Source organism: Pleurodeles waltl, chromosome 8 (genome assembly GCF_031143425.1).
Source record: "Pleurodeles waltl isolate 20211129_DDA chromosome 8, aPleWal1.hap1.20221129, whole genome shotgun sequence".
Taxonomy (NCBI): Eukaryota; Metazoa; Chordata; class Amphibia; order Caudata; family Salamandridae; genus Pleurodeles; species Pleurodeles waltl.
Window position 1 is genome coordinate 1,527,901,816 of NC_090447.1, and position 20,688 is coordinate 1,527,922,503.

The following is a 20,688-nucleotide window of genomic DNA, read 5'->3' on the forward strand; positions in this document are numbered from 1 at the left end:
CCTCTAGTTTCTTAGAATCTCTGTCCCCAGGCACCGTCGGGAAAGAACCAGGCGCTGACTTGGATGAACAGGAGGCCTGCACCACCAAGCTCTCCGGCGTAGGGTGTCTAGATAGAAAACCAGGGTCAGTCGGAGCCGCCCGATACCTCCTGGCCACGGCTCTGTGAACTGCTGGGGAAGATGCCGGCCTCTTCCACACCTCTAACACCGGATCCAGCAGAGCGTCATTAAATGGCAAAAGAGGCTCCGCCGCAGCTGAGGCCGGATGTAGCACCTCTGTTAAAAGGTTTTGTTTAGCCTCCACCACCGGCAAAGGCAGGTCCAAAAAACTAGCTGCCTTCCGTACCACTGCATGAAAGGAAGCAGCCTCCTCAGTGTATTCTCCCGGGGACGAAAGATCCCACTCAGGGGAAGTGTCCAGCCCACTGGCCGACTCCAGACCACGCAGCCCATCACCCGAGTCCTCTAGCTCTCCTTCCTCCAGGGCTCGTTGGTACTCCTGCTCCTCTAATACACGGAGAGCACGTCTCCTCGAATGAAGTCGTTGTTCAATACGCGGAGTCGACAATGCCTCCGCCGAAGTCGAAGATCGGCGCCGATCTTCAGAAGCCACCGACGCCGCGTCCGGCGCCACAGGTAACTTCGGCGCCGACGAAAGAGCAGCTGAAGCAGATGGACCCACCGGAGTCACAGGCCGAAATCCCGACGTCGACGGGATGGAAATCCCCGGGGCCAATCCTTCTGAAGCCACCGGAGCGGCCACCGGCGCCGACACTGGCGCCGAGCCCACGTTCCCAAAAGGGAGAAAGGGCATAAAGGGTGCCGGCCGAAGAGGCGCAGGATCACCCAATGAAAAGGCCAAAGGCCCAGCCGGAGCACCCCCTGGAGCCATCTGTTGGAAGATGGCATACATCGCATTCAAGAATGCGGAACTATCGGCTCCAGGGGTGGGAAAAGCCGGATACTGGGGTGCCTGTCTCGGAGGCGACCCCGACGCCGGCCTCGACGTCTGCAACGCCGGAGAAAACACCTGAGGCTCCAATACCTCAATCACCGACGCCTGTCCAGGTGAAGTTGGAGACGCCGGAGTGGCAACGGCATCGAAGGATGCGGCGTAACCGTGGGACTGATCTCCCATGTCCTTCGGTGCCGATCCGAAGACCTGGAACGAGTCTCCTTCGAATGACGCCGAGATTCTCTACGGCGCCGGGAGTCTCGATGACGCCGATGTCTTGGAGAAGAAGACTTCTTGTGATGCTTCTCCTTCGATTTCGCCATAAACCGCTTCGCCTCACGTTCCTTGAGGGCCTTTGGATTCATGTGCTGGCATGAATTACAAGTCGAGACGTCGTGGTCGGAGCTCAAACACCAAAGGCAATCGGAATGAGGATCCGTCACCGACATCTTGCCTCCACACTCACGACAAGGCTTGAATCCAGACTTTCTCTGCGACATTATTACCACAGCGAAAGACTACGCAGCAAAAATACACTGTAACCACAAAAGTAACAGTTGCTCCCTTGAAGATAACCGTTTCGAATGCACGGAAAAAAGGGAACTGACGTCCGCACGTCGTCGAGGACCTCTTATTGCCTGTATGACGTCAGACGGCGTCGCGTGGGCTAGAGTGACGTCCTCGTCGACGTGCAGAGACTAGTAAGAAGATTTCCGTTGAATGCTGGCGCCATGGGAGTATTCATTAGGTGAGGAATCCACAGGTAGTTGTATCCATCAGAACCCCCTGCATTAAATATCGCACAACTGCACCATTATAATACTAGTCTTCTTTCACTGCTCTATTCCAAGCCTGGGCCTACCATTGATGGACATGTTCTGCGTCTTCATGCTATGTGGTGGTGTGATGTGCTTGTGTCCCCCTCAACTCTCAGCTGACCTCATAGATTGTGGCCCTGGAAGGACAGAAGATCAAATAATCATACAATCAGCGAACCAGAGGTTGGGGGGTGGGTTTGGGGGGGCAGTAGCACTTTCAATACTGGGGTTGGAGATTGCTACTGATTCAACTACTGACTCAACACGCAAGCACCTGTTTTAATGGATGCAGCTTACCATCAGCCAGGCAGCAAAATAGATGTCCCAGACTATGTTGTTCCAACTGCTTTTGACAGCGCCCTTAAACTCTTTTACTCTTTTTTTTTTTAAAGAGCAGAAACTGCCATAATTTCTCACATAGGCTTTTTGTGTTGCAGTTTTAACACGAGGCATATAAATTTGAAACTTAACAGTGGCACCACAGTAACAGCCAGTGGGCAAACTTGAGCTCAAACACAAACTAAAACAAACAAAAGGTTGGAGGGGTAAACAGGAGGCAGGTCAACAGGTTCAAGGGGCCCTATTGGCATCCCCTATATCTAATATCCAAGTGAAGACTAACAAAAGCTCACTTTCCATCAAGTACTACTTCCTCCCCAGCAATAAATTAGCACAACCTGCTTCAACCCACTGTACTTAAAGAGATTCCCCATACCGATGTCTACTCTTTGCTGGGTAAGGGGTCAGCACCCCAGGCATGAAATGTACAGTAACTCTATTATTGAACTATCGTCAAATTCAGTCTCAGTTGCTCCCAATGCCATGGATTTGAAAAAACAATAACTCCTCGCCAGCTCTGCCAGCTTTATCAGCCCGTACAACACAAGTGAGTGCTCAAGTTCATTAAGCCTTGGAGCTGAATAGGCTCCAGGTTTAAACTTTCCCTCCACCCCGACCTACATGAGCCATGCATCCCATTGGCCACGATCGACAAATCAGAATTGTACTCAAAATCTCCAGCAAGTTTTATTTTGAACGCCTCTGATGAAAGATTATTAGAGAAGGTTGGCTAAAATGCCTTTCACACAAACTTATCAGGGGAGGAAGTAGGAGGAACTGGGCAATCATCTATTGAGGCTGTCCTGCTATCTATCAATTCCACTTTTCTGGCGGCCACAAATGCTTTAACCTGGCAGGCTCATAAATCAGAACTCCTGATTGATTTGATGCAAACTCTGGCAACTTCAAAAATCAGGATGGACTCTAAAATAACAAACCAGGAATCCAAGCTCAGTCCATACCATCAAGCAGACGGGCCTACGATATGCTCTTGCACCCCCACAGTGAACAACATTTGTACGTTTCCAGAGTTACTCTCTGTTTTCACAGACAACCTAAAACTCAAGCATCTCACCAAAGCAGAGCCTGAAACAGCAGACCAAACCAGCGCCTCATCGTCCACGGAGAAGGGCAAACATTTAGAAGGCCAATTAACCTATAAATACCTTGCTGGGAGCTCTAATCCTGCAACCTCACAGATGGTCGCAATGAACAAATCAGGAGAGGGACCTGCTTTTACTGTGTGTCACTCAGAGGCAACCAAAACGTCATTCATGCCTCAATCTAGGATAGTGAAGAAAAAGCTAAAGAAAAATATGAAGAATCTGTTTTTTCTAGCAGACACAGTCCCAGCATTCAACTCTGTGCCCAGGACTACCGCAGATGCCACCCCCCTCAGCCACAGCTATCCCAAAACTGTTTCTCATCTTCCGACAGGCTGAAACCTCTACTACAACTCAACCTGGAAGTCATCCTCCCCAGGTTCTGGCAGTTTCACATACTGCAGATCACCCTAGTGGCCTAGTAACTTAATTTAACAAAACTGACCAGCTACTGCAAAATTCTAACCCAGGCAATGCTAAGGTCAAAACTTTCTTGCCAACTTAGGCAGGAACTATGGGGGTCATTCTGACCCTGGCGGTCAGTGTTAAAGCGCCGGCCAACCCGCCAACAGGCTGGCGGTCCAAAAAATTGAATTCTGACCCTGGCGGGAACCGCCAACACAGGCGGCCGCTTTAACACTCCGACCGCCACGGCAGCACAAACAAACAGCGCGGCGGTCACCGCCAACAGACAGGCGGCAGACAATGTACCGCACACCCTATCACAACTCACCAATCCGCCACCTTTTCCGGGGCGGGAGCCCCGCCGATAAAAACACGGCGGAAACAGACATTTCCAATGGAAAACGCTCACCTCGACACACTCCATGCGGAATCGGGACAGCATGGAACCGGAACTCCACATCCTCCCAGCCATTGCCTTCCTGCTCTTCTTCCAGGATCACGAACGTCGCCGCAGACGACAACGGTGAGTACTGCACCTACGACACAGAGGAGGGGGGAGGAGGAAAGGTTACGGGCACACACATACGCCACACACCCACCCCCACCGAAATACCTACACACCAATGCAGATTGAAAAGTCAGAATGACACCCCCAAACACCCAAAACAAAAATGCAAAGACAAAAGGCAATGATTGTAAAAATAGAACTATATTACATCAATAATTAAGTATAGCGAACTTACCAATATATAAAGAATTAATACACATCTAGAACTATATATATACAAGTAGCAAAAGTCTGGCACAGTTTTGCAAAGTCCAAATGTCCGTGGGCCAATGTGCACCAACACATGGGCAAAGCCCACACACGAGATTGAGTCCATTGGAGAGAATACTGCTGGGGCATCACAAAAATAAAAAACTGGCACCTCAGGGGGGAAGGGAAGGGGGGGCACCTCAGCCACATGAGTCCACGACGCCAGATCCACGAAGGGCCTCCATGCCCACTGTGCCATCCTGGGGAGTGCAAAGCCACAGTCTTTCAAGTCTCTACAGTGGGTGGATTGCCCACTGTGCCATCCTGGGGGGTGCAAAGCCACAGTCCATCAGGTGGATTACAGTGGAGTGGTGCTTGACAGGAGGGCCCAGCGGAGCGGTGCTTGACAGGAGGGCCCAGCGGAGCGGTGCTTGACAGGAGGGCCCAGCGGAGCGGTGCTTGACAGGAGGGCCCAGCGGAGCGGTGCTTGACAGGAGGGCCCAGCGGAGCGGTGCTTGACAGGAGGGCCCAGCGGAGCAGTGCTTGACAGGAGGGCCCAGCGGAGCGGTGCTTGACAGGAGGGCCCAGCGGAGCGGTGCTTGACAGGAGGGCCCAGCGGAGCGGTGCTTGACAGGAGGGCCCAGCGGAGTGGTGCTTGACAGGAGGGCCCAGCGGAGCGGTGCTTGACAGGAGGGCCCTGTTCAGCGGTGCCTGTCTTGGCGGGGCCCTGTTCAGCGGTGCTTCTCACGGCGGGGCCCTGTTTAGCGGTGCTTCTCACGGCGGGGCCCTGTTCAGCGGTGCTTCTCACGGCGGGGCCCTGTTCAGCGGTGCCCTTCACGGCGGGGCCCTGTTCAGCGGTGCCCTTCACGGCGGGGTCCTGTTCAGCGGTGCCTGTCTTGGCGGGGCCCTGTTCAGCGGTGCTTCTCACGGCGGGGCCCTGTTCAGCGGTGCCCTTCACGGCGGGGCCCTGTTCAGCGGTGCTTCTCACGGCGGGGCCCTGTTCAGCGGTGCTTCTCACGGCGGGGCCCTGTTCAGCTGTGCTTCTCACGGCGGGGCCCTGTTCAGCGGTGCTTCTCACGGCGGGGCCCTGTTCAGCGGTGCTCCTCACGGCGGGGCCCTGTTCAGTGGTGCCTGTCTTGGCGGGGCCCTGTTCAGCGGTGCCTGTCTTGTGTTTCGAGTGAACCACACCTGGCCAATACTTCCTGCTCAGTCAGCATCGGACCTTTCCGTTGCGGGGCCCTCCTGTGATGGAGTCCTGGGGCTCTGGGTCTCCTCCGATACCGCCGGAATGGGGCTGGTGGGGCCCTCATGGCCAGGCCGGCTGCTCCCTGCCTTTTGCGCTTTGCTGCCCTTGCCCTCCTTGGCAGACTCTCCGTGGCCCTTAGCTCCCTTACCCGATGTGGCAGGTGACGGTGCAAGGCTACCCTCCTTGGGGGCAGGCGTATCAGGCCTGTCGCGCCTGCCCTTCAGTTTTTTGCTCCTCTTCCCAGGGGGGGGGGGCTGGCTGTGCCTTTGCTGCTGGCCGATGTCCCTGCACAAGGAAAGGGCGGACTCCAAAAACCAGCCACGACGTTCTTGGGAGTTTCTGGGCTGGTGGTGGCTGAGGTGTTTTTGGAACTCTTACGAGATGGATGGGGTGGGTCAGGTGAGGAAAAGAGGTCCAGTTTATAGAGGATTAGTTTTTTAGGAGCCATGGGAAGGGTAGCTGGAGTGGGTATGGGAGTGGAGGAAGAGGATGTGGTTGTAGGAGAGTCAAGTCTGGTGTCTTTGGGTGCAGGTGCTTGGGCTGGAGGCTGATGTGAGGTGGATGGCTGTTGGTTGGGTGCCTGCCTGCGTTTGTGTGGTTTGGAAGCGGGGGTGACAGACACACTGGGAGAGGACACAGGGGACGTGTTCATGGCAGTGGGGGTGGTGACTGCACGTGTGCGGACTGGTGTGGAGGGTGTGCTGGTGATGGGTGTACTGGCTGATGGTGGTGTGCATGCAGGTGTGAGTGTAGACGTCACAGGGAGGGAGGAGGGAGACGAGGAGGTGGGGGACACAGAGGAGGTAGTGGCTGTTGGCATGTCTGCATCTGTATGTTGCTTGTGTGAATGCTTGTGTGTTCTGTGGTGCTTATGTCTGGATGAGCTTCCCTTGGGTGTTGAGGTGTTTGCAGGCTGGTCTGTAGGTGTGGATGGGATAGGCAGAGGAACAGGGGAGTGGGACTGGGTGGAGGGAGTTAGAAGAGGGAGGCTGGAGACGGGGACAATCGCTGCCGTCAGTGCTGAGGCCAGAGCGTTGAACGATCGCTGATGGGCAGCCTGACCCGAATGAAGGCCCTCCAGGTATGCATTGCTTTGATGCACCTCCCTCTCCACACCCTGGATGGCATTCAAAAGGGTAGACTGCCCAACAATGATGGTCCTCAGGAGGTCAATGACCTCCTCACTGAGGGCAGCAGGGGTGACTGGGGCAGGGCCTGAGGTGCCTGGGGCGAAGGAGATGGCCGCCTTCCTGGCCGTGCGGGCAAGGGCCGAAGGCCGAGGGGCTGCTGGGAGGGCGGAGCTGGTGCGCTGGGTGGCGGCTGTACCTGTAGTATCGGTGGGCACGGATGTTGCCGCCACCGCAAGGGAGCTCCCATCCGAGGACGTGGCGGTGTCACTGACGTCTGCACGGGTCCCCGTGGTGGAGCCCCCCTCGCCCTCAGTCTCACTGGTCATGTCGGAGTCCGTTGCATGGCCCTCCGGGGCCATGTGAGATGCAGCTCCCTCTTGCGCCGATGCCACTTCTCCTCCGCCTGATGATGCTAATGCACACATTCACCGAAAAACAAAGAAAATGGGGGGGGGGGAGGGAAGGAGAAATAAAGACAAGTTGAGTGCATGCATTGGGGACACTGTTGGCAGAGAGGACAGACACAGAAGCCCCCTGAACTACGCTGCGCACTTGGGGTACACTACTCATTCCCTGGGACATGCCCTACAAGCCTATGGGCGACAACTGCCCACACAGAATACACAGGTCCATGAATAGCGTTACTAGGCACCCTACAGAGGTGGGGGGCGGGGGCACAGGACCATACCTCACGGAGGGGCCTAGCCTACAGAAATCGCCCTGGCCTAGGGATACCCACAGCCCTCCTCCCCCACCCACGCACCTCCACTGCGCGCACATTTAGCTGAATGTGCTGGTACTCACACCCTTGTGTCTGCTGTGATGTCCTCAATCGCCCATCTAAATCGGGGTAGGCCACCGCCAGGATCCGGGACATCAGGGGGGGTCAAGGTACGACTGGCACCCCTCCTAGGTTGGGAGGCTATCCCCAGCAGAGCCTCGGCGGTCTTCCTGCTCCCGCGTCGGATGTCCTCCCACCTCTTGCGGCAGTGGGTGCCCCGTCTGTTGTGGACCCCCAGGGCCCGGACGTCCTTGGCGATGGCACGCCAAATATCGATCTTTTGATGGGTGCTGACCTATGTGACATGTACAGGGGGGGAAAAGAAACATCATCACTTTTCTGCATGCTCGATGTGAGTGGCCCCCCCTCCCCAAACTTGCCAGGTGGCACATGCTCTCATCTGTCGTGCCATGCATTCGTAATTCGCTCCCCTCCCCTCCATCGTACATCCACCCCACTCATCACAGGCATTGTCCACTATGCATTGGCCCCCGTGTACTCACCTGTTGGTCTGGAGGACCGTAGAGTAGCGCATACTGGGGGAGGACCCCGTCCACGAGCTTCTCCAACTCTTCGGAACTGAAGGCGGGGGCCCTTTCCCCAGTCGCAGCAGCCATTGTCACTTCCAGACCGAGGTCACAGCAGCACTTGCAGTATAGGTCCTCTCCTGTGGATGGTCAGGTCTCGTGTGATTAAGCAGAGAGAAAATGGCGGTCACACCCGCAGCGGTGCGTACCGCGACCGCCGGCGCACATCGTCATTGGCTCCTGAAACCCATAGGGTTCAATGTTAACCAATGCTGCTTTGCGCCGCGGTCTTCGACCGCCTACCGCCACGGCGTGCCACGCCAGCGCAATGACCTCACTTCACATTGTCACACTTCACAGGTCAGGCAGCCGCCATTTCAAGGGCCCACATGGCTTAATTCCTACTGCGTCACACATGGCTAGGCCTTGCATCGACACTCATACAAGCTATTCAATCCAGAGAGATTTGTGTACTGTGCAGGCTGTGGGAACTTACCTGTGGGTTGATTGACTCTGTGCTCCATGTTGTCCTTCCTAGGCACCGTCCGCTGGGACTTGCGAGGAGACGGAGGAATGTTCCCGTGTACAGACCGCTGGTGGACCTGTCGACAATGGAAGAACGACATGTCATACTCACCTACAGACTCAACAGTGCCACTATACAGGAACTGTGTGCCCAGCTGGAGCCAGACCTGATGTCACCCATCCGCCAACCCACAGGGATTCCGCCTCTAGTGCAGGTGCTGTCAGTACTCAATTTTTTGGCTAGTGGATCATTTCAAACTACAGTGGCCATTTCATCTGGGATGTCTCAGCCTATGTTTTCAAAGGTATTGTCCAGAGTGTTGTCTGCCCTGATGAAATACATGCGGAGCTACATCATATTCCCTGAGGTGGGTGACTTGCCTACAGTGAAGGGTGATTTCTATGCCCTTGGACACATTCCCAATATCATTGGTGCCATTGATGGTACCCATGTGGCTTTGGTCCCCCCCAAAGACAATGAGCAGGTGTACAGGAACCGAAAAAGTTATCATTCGATGAATGTCCAGGTGGTCTGTTTGGCTGACCAGTACATCTCCCATTTAAATGCCAAGTTCCCAGGGTCAGTGCATGACGTGTACGTCATGCGAAATAGCAGCATCCCTTATGTGATGGAACAGCTACAGAGACAGCGTGTGTGGCTAATTGGTGACTCTGGTTACCCCAACCTGCCTTGGCTATTGACCCCAGTGAGGAATCCCAGGACAAGGGCAGAGGAACGGTACAATGAGGCCCATGGGCGTACTAGGAGGGTGATCGAGCGGACCTTCGGCCTCCTGAAGGCCAGGTTTAGGTGCCTGCATATGACAGGTGGATCCCTAATGTACTCACCAAAGAAGGTGTGTCATATCATCGTGGCCTGCTGCATGCTTCACAACCTGGCTTTGCGACGCCAGGTGCCTTTCCTGCAGGAGGATGGTCCAGATGGTGGTGTTGTGGCCGCTGTGGAGCCTGCGGAGAGTGAAGAGGAGGAAGACGAAGAGGACGACACAGACAACAGGGACAGAGTGATACTGCAGTATTTCCAGTAACACACAGGTAAGAATCTACTCCTGCATTTTATTATATCTGTAACAGTACTGGCTCTCTACTGTCTGACCTTTCACCCCAATGTATGGTAACTTAGTTGTGAATTTGCCTTCCTATTTCAGTGATGTGGTCCCCACGGAGTGCCCTCTGGTTTATTTCCCCATGGACTACCGCTGTGTGACACTGGTATGTTGTCATCACAATGTATTTGGACATTTTTGGTTGGTTATATCGAATACATTTGGTTTAGAAAAATAAATAGCAGACTCCTGATGGTTTTTGTGCAATAATTGTGTTTATTGAAGTGCAAAAATTGGTGTATAGTTCAAAAAGGGTGATGGGTGATGGTGGAGGCATGTCCATGGCAGAGTCCAGACTCACGTTCGCACAGGTGCATTGTCCATATGCCTGTGGAAGGTGGAGCAGGGGCAGTTCAAGGTTGGACAGGGTGAACAAGTGGGACAGTGGGATGACATCCGGGGGGATCCGTGCATGGCGGGGGTCTTGACATCCTACTCTGTCTTCTTCCTCGATCTCAGGCCTTTCTTGCGGGGTGGTTCATGTTCTGCAGGGGGTGGGGTCCGGGTGGGCCGTTGCTGTTGTGTCGGGGCCTCCTGACCACTAGCGCCGGCGGAGGTGGTGGGCTGTTCTTCCTCCATGCTAGTGGCAGGGGCCCTTTGGGGGGCCACATGGTCCCGCAATGTGGTGACAATCTGGTTGAGTGCCACCACGATTGTACCCATTGCGGAACTGATGCTGCGCAGTTCTTCCCGGAACCCCATGTACTGGCCTTCCTGCATGGCCTGGATCTCCTGGAACCTGGCCAGGACCGTCGCCCTTGTCTCTTGGGAGTGGTGGTACGCTCCCATGATGGTGGTGAGGGCCTCTTGGACAGTGGGTTCCCTAGGCCTGTCCTCCCTCTGTCGCACAGCGGCCCTCCCAGTTCCCCTTTGTTCCTGGGCCTCTGTCCCCTGGATGGTGTGCCCACTACCACTGCCCCCAGGTCCCTGTTGTTGTTGGGGTGGTGGGTTGCCCTGGGTGCCCTGTAGTGGTAGACACACCGCTGCTTGACCTGTCCTGGAGACAGAGGCATGGGCCCGCTGGGTGGGTGCTGTGCTGGGGTTTCCAGAGGGGGGTAGGTCTGCTGTGGCCTGTGGCTGCCTGAGGGGAACCGACTGTCTAGAGGTCCCCGATGGTCCGGGCTGGTCATCAGGTTCTAGGTCGACAGAGCTGCTGTCATCACTGGGGGCCTGTTCTGGGGGTGGGATGGACATTTCTGGACCCTCCGGGCCGGTGTCTTGGCGTTCGGGCCCTGCAGGGGTAAAAGAGTATGGTTATTGCTTCTGTGTGTGCCATGGCGTGCGAATTGTGGGTGCCCTTGTCCCCCAGTGCTGGCATTCCCTTGTGGGAGGAGTTGTGAGGGTGGTTTTTGGGGGGGGGGGGTGGGGGGATGGGTATGTGCAGTGGTCATGCTTAGGTGATGGGTGTCCATGGTTTGTGTTGGCATTCAGGGGTTGGTGTTGGTTTGGGTGGGTTGTGCTGGTGAGACATTAGCAGGGAGGATATGTGCTGGGGGGTTGGGGGTGAGGGTGGGGGTGGGGGTTGGCATGCTGGTGGTTGGAGGGGGGGAAGTAGTTGAGATTAGACTTACCAGAGTCCATTCCTCCGCCTACTCCAGCGAGGCCCTCAGGATGCAGGATGTTCAAGACCTCTTGCTCCCATGCTGTGAATTCGGGTGGAGTGGGTGGGGGTCCGCCGCCAGTCTTCTGCACAGCGATGTTGTGTCTTGACACCATCGCCCGCACCTTCCCCCATAGGTCGTTCCAGCGCTTTCGGATGTCTTCCCGATTTCTGGGATGCTGTCCCACAGCGTTGACCCTGTCGACGATCCTTTGCCATAGCTCCGCCTTCCTGGCTATTGTGGTGTGCTGCACCTGTGTGCCGAAGAGCTGGGGCTCTACCCTAATTATTTCCTCCACCATGACCCTGAGTTCTTGGTCCGAGAACCTGGGGTGTCTTTGGGGTGCCATGGGGTGGTGTGGATGAGGTGTGGGGTGGTGTTTGTGGTGATGAGTGTAGTGGTGTGTGGTGTTTTGTGCGTAGATGTAGTGTGGGGGATGATGTTGAGTTCCTGTGTGTGTTGTGGTTTGCGTTCCCTGTGCTCTCTTTCTGTGTATTGCGCCTTGTCTCTGAATTTCGATTTGTGGGGGTTTGTGGGTGATGTGGGTGTGTGTTTTATATCGTATTGATTGTGTGGGAGTGGTGTTTGTATGTGTATCAGGTGTGTGTATTTTGAATTATCCAATGTGGCTGTGTTTTGTAAAGGTTTATGTATTTTGAGCGCGGCGGTGTGTACCGCCAATGGGATACCGCGGTTGAAAGACCGCCGCGTGGATTGGTGGGTCGTAATGGCATGGGCGTATTTCTGTTGGCGTGACAGTGGAGTTTTGGTCAGCTCCAGTTTATCGCTGACCGCTGATGTGGCGGCCTTCAGTGGAGGTCGGGTTTTTGGCGGTTTGGCAGTTGTGGGTCAGAATGACCCTGGCGGGTTACCGCGGCCGCGGCGGTGTTATGGCGGTCTTCTGACCGGCGGTAACTGCCTTTTACCGCCAGGGTCAGAATGACCCCCTATGTCCTCTCCGGCAAACAATTTTCTGCAGTCATCTGATACTTGTACAGATAAGATCCAGGTTCAGCCTATGGCAGCTTCACATTCTAGGTCACCTGCCAGCAATCATCTACATCAGCATACTCGAGGGTGACTTCGACAGATATTCATTCTGCTGATATAAATCACTTAAAACCTTTCAAGAAATATTAGACATGCACATCAGCGAAATCCCACAGAACTGTCACACTCAAATGACCGTCGTAACAACTCCTTCAATAACCCCTTATGAGTTGACAATTCAAAAGATGATTATTCTATAAAGAAGCCAGTTAATTCGATGTGGGACAACCAACAAATATCACTGAAGACAATCCTTACTCCAACAAACATATCATGGGGCCAGAATGACATCCTGAACACGGGAAACACTCTTTGTCTCCTACAACACGTCCCAACCCTGGTCAACATCTAATCTAATGACATTCTTAAGAGTCCAGTTTGACAGATGTCCGATATCCAGGAATACAGACTCAATGATTGTAACTTGGAGATCTCTGCTAACTGCAATCCAAGTTGAGTCAAAATCTTTTGTGCTATCGGGTATCAACATAAAACCGATGGAACTAGAAAAATACCCCTATATTCTGAACAATTGTCTCTTGCCAAAATACAAATTGGGTTCAAGTATCCTAGGGGGTACAAACGGTGCCTCAAACCCTAGCCAGCTGAGCAACTTCAGTATTCAAGTCAGTCCAAACAAAAGCCAGCAGGTAAAACGGGTAGTTCAAAACACATCAAGCACAAAGCCAGATGCAGACTGGGATTGGATTGGAGCATCATTGTCAGTTAAATAATATTATTGGTCTTAGCACTTCCGATACAAGCGTGCAACACAGGGCCTGTTTATTGTGAGTCCAACCTTACCATGATCTCCTGGAATGTAGCAGGCCCAAAGCAGATGTTAATGCAAAATGATACATCAAAATTTATCAAGGATGCTGATCTCCTCTGCCTACCTAAATAGAACAAATGACTGTGCAGGGATCTACTAAGGACCAAGGAATCTGCAAGGAGCTCTGACAGATGCCTTCTCTGGTGCAGAGGGTGGTCGATTCCTAGCCTCCTGCTGTCAAGTCAATGTAAACACATCCCATGTCGTGCAATGCCACTAGTTTCCCTGCCTCATGTACCCTGCTGGAAAAATCCTGCATCCGGATGGGAGGGGTGGTTAGCATTCAGGATGACAGAATTAAAATGTTAGTGTTGCCAGCATGGTAAATCTCAGCAGTAGTCATTGGTGCAGTTTGGTAGTAATGTGGATGTCGTGTTAGAGCCAGGTGGTTGGTCTTTGACCAGGAACTGCTAAAAGCTGACAATGTGTGTGGGTGTAGACTGAGGCGGAGCACCATGGCAGGAGAGCCCGAGAGGGGACATGGAAACGATTCAATTCCCAGAATTAACACATTTTGTAGGTCGCAAGTCCAAGTGACAGATGAATGGTTGGAGAAAGCTATGCAGGATACGCTGAGACCAGGTAAACTCTAACTTTACAAGAGGCAGTGAAAACACATTGGATCTCTGTGAACCTTTTAATGCACATCTACAACAGGTGACTTAATATTGGTTGTTTACTGGAGATTTACAACTAGTATTTTCATTCAACTCAGCTTCATAGAAGTATACTGTTGTGACAGGCAAGAGGGGTATTTCTAGGAGGAACAGGGTGTTTACAAAGTTCAGAGAAATGTTTGTTCTCCTAATAGGCAGCAACATAGAGAACCTTCCACAATATCCAGACCTGCCGAGCCCTTCTAGCATGTAATACTAGGGATGCTGCATGGAAAAGAGCGGATGATGATGGGGACTAATAAGAATTTGAAAAACATTCGCTTTTGCTGAAGCTAGAGTGAAATAAAGTGTGTGAAGTTTGGCAGCAGCAGGTGGTATGTACAAGACTGGCCAATGATCTGATGTGAGATAAAGAGATAAACTATGAAGGGATTGATGAAAAAACATTATGGCTCTGCACAGAACTGCCTCTAGTTTAAGACAGTGGTCTGCCAGTGTGTTAAGTCCAGTTGTGGCGTATGATAGGCAAGGGTGGTCCCATAAGCACTTGCTGGCTGAGAATCGGGTCAGTACAGTAACTTATTCTGCTGTGAGCCTTAAAAAAGGTCATATCCTGTTCAATGAATCTCACATCCTGTTTTTCCCAGATTCTTTATGAATTTCTGTCGCTTACAGATAGAGTAGGGTTTTTATGGCACCTTTTGTGCTTGGTACACTTTTCAAAAGTTAACATATTTGAACAGGAAAAAGAATTCATAACATTATAACATTTAAAAGAACTCAAAACTATATGAAGACAGGAGAAATGTCTACGAAGACAGTAACTTCTTGTTTCTGCATCAGAGGAATCTTCAACGAAGTCATAAACTCTAGATTATTTTCCACCCTGTTACCCAAATTCCTGAACACTTTTCTGCCCAGTTTTCTTCCATGTAAGCAGTAAGTAATGTCTTGGTCCATGAATGTGATAATGGACGCCTTCCAAACAATCCATTACAAAATAAATAGCATCATGCATATCATTATTTTATCAACTAGCAAATATGCCTTTACTTGGCAAATGCAAGGTCCATTTTATTAGAGAAAAAGCAGCCACTACGGCTTGGATTAGAAATCTACCAATCTCTGGTTTCTGTAGAGCTGCTACATGAAGATCAGTTCACACATTAATCGGACACATTTGCTTAGAGTCAGAAACTCCAGCAGAAGCAAAGGTAGGGCAGGAAATGCTTAGGAATATTTTCAGGGGATTTCTGTGTAAAACACTTCTGCTATCTGCAGACACTTAGGCCCTCATTATGACCCTGGCGGTCAGTGGTAATATGGTGGAAAATACTGCCAACAGGCTGGCGGTACTTTCCACCATATTATGACATAAGCCAAACCGCCAATGTACCACACCGACCGCCATGGCGGTAACAGCCACCGGGCTGAAGATATCAATCTCCAGCCCAGCAGCCGTCAATGTACAACCTGCGGGATGACCCTGCCTACCGCCATGGTTTCCGTGGCTTCCTTACCACCACGAAAACCATGGCAGTAGGCACTATCAGTGACAGGGAATCCCTTCTGACATGGAATCCCTTCTCTGTCACTGATAGGGGTCTTCCTCACCTCCCACTCCAGATGCACCCCACCCTCCCTTCCTGTCCACCCCCCCTACATTCACGCCCCACCTTCACACACACACACACACGCATCCACACATCCATTCACACACACATCCACACACACTTTCATACACACACGCAGACACGCATTCACAGAACACAACATACAAGCACTCACATCCCCTTACATGCACACATATTCAACACGAAACACACACCCACAACACCCCCCCACCTCTCTACCCTATCAGAGCACCCACTTACCTATGTTCATGGAGTCCTCCGGCAGGAGACGGGACCGGGTGCTTCTGCCACTAGCAGCGTCCGCCAGCAGAACTCTGCCAGGCTATTTTATGGGTCATAAAACGGCTGGCGGCGGTCTATTGGTGTGGGGCTGCTCGTGGCAGCAGCGCCACCTTACTGTCATCCGCCGGCATGGCCACAGCCGGATTTCTGACATTCCTGTGGCGGAAATCCGGCTGTTGTCATGATAAGGCGGACGTCTGGTAGCCGCAGCGACGGCCTTTTGGCAGCCGTCGCCGCGGCGGTAGGCGTTTTTTACGCCAATATGATAATGTGGTCCTTAATGATTACTTCCTGCCGAACAGATGCAACTAGCTTGCTACTCTATTCAAGCATTTATGACCATCAATGAAGATCGTGCGATGCAGAAGGAAATATTACTTACCTGTAGTCCTGTTTCTGTACTGTTATCATCCAACCACCTTGCTTGTTGTTTAAGTCTGTGGTTAGTACACTAATCTGCAATCATTTTATCTTCCATCCACAAAAAACAACAGTTTCTGGAGGCACCTGCCAGAACAGGTCATTGTAGGAAAGGATGCCTCCCATGTTCTTAAAGAGACAGGCCCCTTTTTTGTCTATCTGCAATGCAAGCCTATTTGGCTGTATTTTTACTCTCATATACACACTGTTAATAGGAAGGCTTGTGTTTTGGATGCTGCAGTGAAGTCCTATTTAATGTGTATGACAATTGTATATGCACATTCAGGAAAACATTATGCCTTTGATAGGCTTCCATTACATATTTTCATTGTTGTGTTCATGGACAGAGACATTATTTACTGATTTTACAGAGGAGGAAAACTATGAAAACAGTGTTCCAGGGTCAGCATAACTCGGCAGAAAATTCTCAAGCGTTTATGATCATCAATGAAAATCCTATGATGCAGATTCTAAAATTCTGTCCCAAATTTGAAACATTTACATTTGGTGAAGTAAACCTCATTGCGCCTCTGTGGATTTTCAGGTGTTATTAATTAAAGTAATAAGTTCACACAGAGGCATCCCTGATATGTAGAGAACAGGAAAAACCAGCTTTTAGTATACAGCACCAATCTCATTCACTGCATGCAAGTGGCCTTGTCCCTGTGAACTGTCCGATGCTGATGAAGGTGTGACTTGCGAATTAATCTGCTCTCACAGTTGTTGCAGAGAAAGGACCTCAGTCTTGTTCAGATATTCTGGTCCGTTCTAAAGCTTTTCTTCTGAGTAAAATTTTCCTAAGTGCAATGAGAGGACTCCTCGCCCATGTGTGTTCTCTGATGCCTTTGCAGACGTGACTTTTGAGTAAAGCTTTTTTCGCATTTTGTACAGTTAAAGGGTTTTACTCCAGTATGGGCTCTCTGATGCATTACCAGACTTATCTTTTGAATAAAGCTTTTGTCACACATAGTGCATTGAAAAGGCCTTACCCCAGTGTGAATTCTCTGATGCCTTATAAGGCTTATCTTTTGAGTAAAGCTCTTCTCACAGTCCATGCAGCGAAATGGGCTCACTCCGCTGTGTTTTCTTTGGTGCTCTACAAGATATGATTTTTGAGTGAAGCTTTTATCACACTCTGTGCAGTGAAAGGGCCGCACTCCTGTATGTGTGCTCTGGTGCATTAAAAGACGTTGCTTTCGAGTAAAGGTTTTTTCACAGTCTGTGCAGTGATAGGGTCGCTCTCCTGTGTGTGTTCTTAGGTGCTTTCGAAGATCTGACATAACGGTAAAGCTCTTTTCACACTCACTGCAGTGATAGGGTCTCTCTCCCGTGTGTGTTCTCTGGTGGCCTATAAGATGTGAACTTTGCGTAAAACTCTTCGAACACATTGTGCACTGAAACGGCTTCACTCCTGTATGTAGTCTGTCATGATTTTTAAGATTTGACATCTTAGTAAAACTCTTTTCACACTTGTTGCAAGGAAAACGTTTCAGCTCCGAGTGGATTCTTAGATGGGCTTCAAGAGGTTCCTTCTTGGTAAATTTCTCCTTACACACAGCACAGCTGAAGAGGGTCTCATGTGTGTTAAGTCCTTCATATTTTTCTTGTGAGCATGTCTGGAACTGTTTCTCATTCATTCTTCCTGTTTCTGATTGGTGTGCTGCAGAATAAAAAGTAAAGTGAAAATGTATAAGAGAAAAGTTAATAAAAAAATAATAACCACAATATAATAATGATATATGGTGCACAGCCCTATTTCAGGAAGCTGCTAGTGTTAGACTAAAAGAAAAGTCTCAAACTCAGACACATTTGCAGTTCTTACATTTGAACTACTATCAGTTTTTTCATGCAGGAAATCCAGTTCTAAGCAGTAACTGTTAAATGCAGTAATTGACTAATATCAGAGAGCAGTGATATAAAAGTGCTATGCATCACACAGTGGGAAGTGTAAGGTTGTCTATTAGAACATGCAGCTAACTGAGAGAAATACTCTACGTGTCTGGATATTCCCTGTCTAAATGCCTCAGCCTACATTATCAGCCCATCACAGACGATCTTTTACAACTCGCCTACAAATTTCCTGATTTCAGAACATCTGGCATATGGTATGCTGGCATGTGTGTTTACCTTGCTGTGTCCATGTGAACTTTAAAACAAGCCACAGAGCTTGATATTACGCAAACGATCTTTAATGCCAGCAGCACATCACAAACAATGCAGTCAATGAATAAAGGGTGCTTTGTTCCCTGCAACTATACCTCTTTTTGCTTCTTGGATGGCAGATATTTATCAGGTACTGTGCTCTTTCTGTTCTGTCTTCATTTTACTTTTAGTGTCTTATGTTTGGGCTGTGGGCATCCATTGGGTACCTTATGTCAACACCCAGGCTGGGATCTCCACTCCCTATGTATTCTTCTGTTTCTCGTTCATCAATATTTGTTTTGCAATAGGTTTTCCTCCTACAATTCTCCCTTTTCTTTTGCATCTTTGAAAATCCAGACAGGAGGCCTGCCAGTGTCAGTACACAGGCTGCCCCCCATCCCCTACTGTTCATGAACTGGGTCTGGGGTGGCAACTCACAGCATGTCCATGTATCACATGGTCTCTCACAAGTGTTTAAGAACACTGGTTATGCTATGCTCATGCTATTTTGCACAGTCTGCTATTTTCAGCCTTGGCGTAATAGTTTTTCCTCAGTTCTTGAAGCGCCCTGCTTGAGCTCAGTACCTTGTTCCACAATTGAAATCTTACGAAATCAACAAATGCAGTGAATGGAAGCAGAGGAAAGAGTTAATTAAAGGAGATGATATTTTAGAACAGTTAAGAGACATACTGTTCAGGTTGACTGCAAAAGAGTTCTTCCCTTTAGGCCACAAACAGACAGAGGGACTTACTTGTCCCTCTGTCTGTCCCTTCCAAACACCTCCCATGGCAATAAGGCATCTATTGGTGCCACTGTTATTTGTTTTAACTTTCACGAGACCATCCTTTCTCTTTTTAGGATTATTCCCTTCCCCTTTGTGCACTGCTCTTGCTCCACAGTGCCTTCTGTGATGGAGAGATCATAAAATCTTTACGTCTAGGCCGCTGCTACTGCCAGTATTGAGAGAACAAATAAAAAAGCTGCCCAGCAATCCCTTTAAAGGCCAGCTGCTGACCCTCCAAACTCAAGTTCTCTTCTCTAGAGGCCAAGGATAAAGTGTTAAGCAGACCCCGCTACCCTCCCCATTCTCCATCCCAATTATCACCTTTACAAATGAGGAATATGAATTCATCACAACCACCCCATGATGAGTTACATACAACTTGTTTCAATAATCCAATATCCACTGCAATATTATTCTACAGAGCTGATCCATGCTTTGTGTTCTTGACTTGTTCTACCCACGGATGATCTGGGACCTTTTGCAGGCAGGATCTTCTAGTGCCCAGCAGCCTTTTCTTGCCACCAGGCCAGTAACACCTTTTGCCCTATTTCCATCAACATGATTAGGCTCTGGAGTAATTGGTCTAAAGGAATAAAGCCTTATGTAAACCCACCAAACAACATATCTCTGCCCAACATAAACTGGAAATCACCTTTTTTTTATCAGCACCTGACCCACTCCGAGGTGGCCCTCAGTCTGGAATGTGTTGCTACTAACTTTCAACAAGATGCCTGCCGCACATGCTTACTGTAGCAGGGACATCAGTGAAAAACAAGGTGAAGGGAGGTATGTTGATTTTGAGAAGGGGGTGGTGCCTGAGGAGAGTGTGTAAGAAGGATAAGTTACTTACCTGTAAATCCTAGTTCTCTTCCAGGGGTATCCTCATCAAAGTCATAAACATTGAATATTCCCGCCCTTGTGCGGGGACCCCGGAGCATATATAAAATATATACACATTATACATGTGTAACAAACAGTCATGCAGGCTATCATGTTAAAAACAGGCTAAAATGCTTTATTTCTATGAAGTTTTTTTTTTTTTATTTTTTTAAATACTACAATAGAGCATAAATAAGTACCCCAGCTCCTAAAACTAGGCTTGGGGAAGTAAGCAGTAGCAAACTCTAGTGAAAAAATAGAGAAAACTGCATTGAAAAACAATGAAGCATTCTTAGCCAATAGGCTGCATGTAGGTTAACACAGGAGAACCATAAAAACTTTGGCACTGTGCCTTTAAGACCCTGAGCACCTCCAGTATCCCACCATGCCTCAGGGGTGAAGGAAAGGTGACAGTTGGTTCACAGTTAGGTCAGTTCTTTTTACGGTGACAATTTGTATAATTGAATCAAAATACTGTCTGTCCTGCACTTCCAGTAGACGTGTGTCCGGGGAGGAGGGTGGGTTGTTTATGACTTTGATGAGGATACCCCTGGAAGAGAACTAGGATTTACAGGTAAGTAACTTATCCTTCTCTTCCAGGGGATCCTCATCAATAGTCATAAACATTGAATAGATTAGCAAGCCCATCCCTAAACCCAGCGGACTGTCCGATAGAAGTGCAGGAATAGACATGTCTTACGCAAATAAATTCCTTAGAGAGGCCTGCCCCACT

At 50.2% G+C, this 20,688-nt stretch overlaps 1 protein-coding gene across 2 annotated transcripts in view; it reads right to left on the reverse strand.

Annotated features, from left to right (window-relative positions):
- Positions 1-13,819: 13,819 nt before the first annotated feature.
- The window catches only part of LOC138248921 (oocyte zinc finger protein XlCOF6-like), a 227,938-nt gene continuing 221,069 nt past the window's right edge, over positions 13,820-20,688 (reverse strand). The window contains exon 7 of one of the 2 annotated variants that reach the window (XM_069202932.1): positions 13,820-17,809. In XM_069202932.1, coding sequence (XP_069059033.1) covers positions 16,947-17,809 — 863 coding nt within the window. In that variant the 3' untranslated portion in view covers positions 13,820-16,946. The remainder of the gene's footprint in view (positions 17,810-20,688) is intronic. The other variant, XM_069202934.1, reaches the window with a different exon arrangement.